A 1463-nucleotide genomic window follows, 5' to 3' on the forward strand; every position below is an offset into this window, starting at 1 on the left:
GTTTCACCGTCTTTCTTTGGAGCGGAGACAATGAAACATAAACACGTCCTTTATGACAATCCACTGTGATTTCATTTATTAAATTAAATTGTATTTATTTATTTGTAAATGATGAATTATTTATTAATTATTGCATCGCAAGATATTTTTAAATTAGTTTTACAAGACAGTTTAAATTTTAAATGGGTAAAAATGTTTCAGTCAAATCATCAACTTTTCTAATAATTGATTAATCACCAAATATTACATTTCTAACTTCTCAGTTGTGAAGATTTGCTGCTTTATTTTTATTTTATGTTGTTGTACATTTTATTCTTCAGTGTTTGACTGTTGGTCAAATAAAACTGAAGGTGTAACCATCGACTTTTCCAACATTTTATAAAACAAACTATAAACTGATTAATCGAGATAATAATCTGCAGAATAATTGATCATTAAAATAAGTTTTAGTTGCAGCTTTTAATTGGCTTCACTTCTGCATTACAGAAACTTTTGATGTTTTATTTTAACATACAAATATTTTCTCATGCAGCTTTAAATGAACAGAAACTTTCTCGCTCCATATTCACACGTTTATCACTTCCCTTCTTTCCCTCCCGTCCTGATCAGGTTGATTGCGTGCGGCGTGATGATGCGGCCGTACGTGGAGGCCAACATCTCCCACAAGTCCTACACCACCATCAAATACTTCCTGAAGATGTGGAGCAGCGTCAGCGAGACGCTCATCTTCATCTTCCTCGGCGTTTCCACGGTGGCCGGTCCTCACGCCTGGAACTGGACCTTTGTCATTTTCACCGTCATCATCTGTTTAGTGTCGAGGGTTCTGGGTCAGTACGAAGAAACTTGGCCTGATTACATGTTTTAAATAAATATCACTGATTTATTAAAGTCAATATGTGAAAGTATTGATGATGGCACCTGACTGTTGTTGGTTGTCCTGTCTATATTTGTCTTTTCATACATTTAGTAAAATATAAACTCATGTAAGTTACGTTTTCTTAACTTCCCCCTGTTGTTTCCTGTGTGTCAGGCGTCATCGGTCTCACCTACGTCATCAATAAATTCCGTATTGTGAAGTTGACCAAGAAGGACCAGTTCATCGTGGCCTACGGTGGCCTGCGAGGTGCCATCGCCTTCTCTCTGGGCTTCCTGCTGACCAACAGCAAGTTGAAGAACATGTTCCTCACCGCCATCATCACCGTCATCTTCTTCACTGTGTTTGTGCAGGTGAGAGAAAGTAGAACTGAGCTCCAGTACGTCACGTTTATTCATATAATACTGAAGGAAAGGGTTACGACATTCATTTCATAGAATATAAATCTTGGCATAAAGATACTTAAGATGAAATATTTTAGAAAATAAATCTATACAATGGACAAATTGATTAACCCTCACATACTGTTCATGTCTCTGCCTCCACAGTCAGAGCTCCCTCATGATCAGAGTCTGTAGTGAATCTAGAA

General features: G+C 37.2%; 1 protein-coding gene across 1 annotated transcript; it reads left to right on the forward strand.

Moving 5' to 3' along the window:
- Positions 1 to 524: 524 nt before the first annotated feature.
- LOC111651043 (Na(+)/H(+) exchanger beta-like) lies at positions 525 to 1227 on the forward strand (the record flags this gene model as incomplete). The annotated part of the gene is made up of 2 exons (XM_023401002.2): positions 525 to 827; positions 1031 to 1227. Coding segments are annotated over exons 1-2 (486 nt in total), but the record flags the coding sequence as incomplete, so codon positions are not given.
- Positions 1228 to 1463: the final 236 nt, after the last annotated feature.

This window comes from Seriola lalandi, unplaced genomic scaffold (genome assembly GCF_002814215.2).
Source record: "Seriola lalandi dorsalis isolate HSWRI2012SDOR001 ecotype SW California unplaced genomic scaffold, Sedor1 jcf7180002053197, whole genome shotgun sequence".
NCBI lineage: Eukaryota > Metazoa > Chordata > Actinopteri > Carangiformes > Carangidae > Seriola > Seriola lalandi.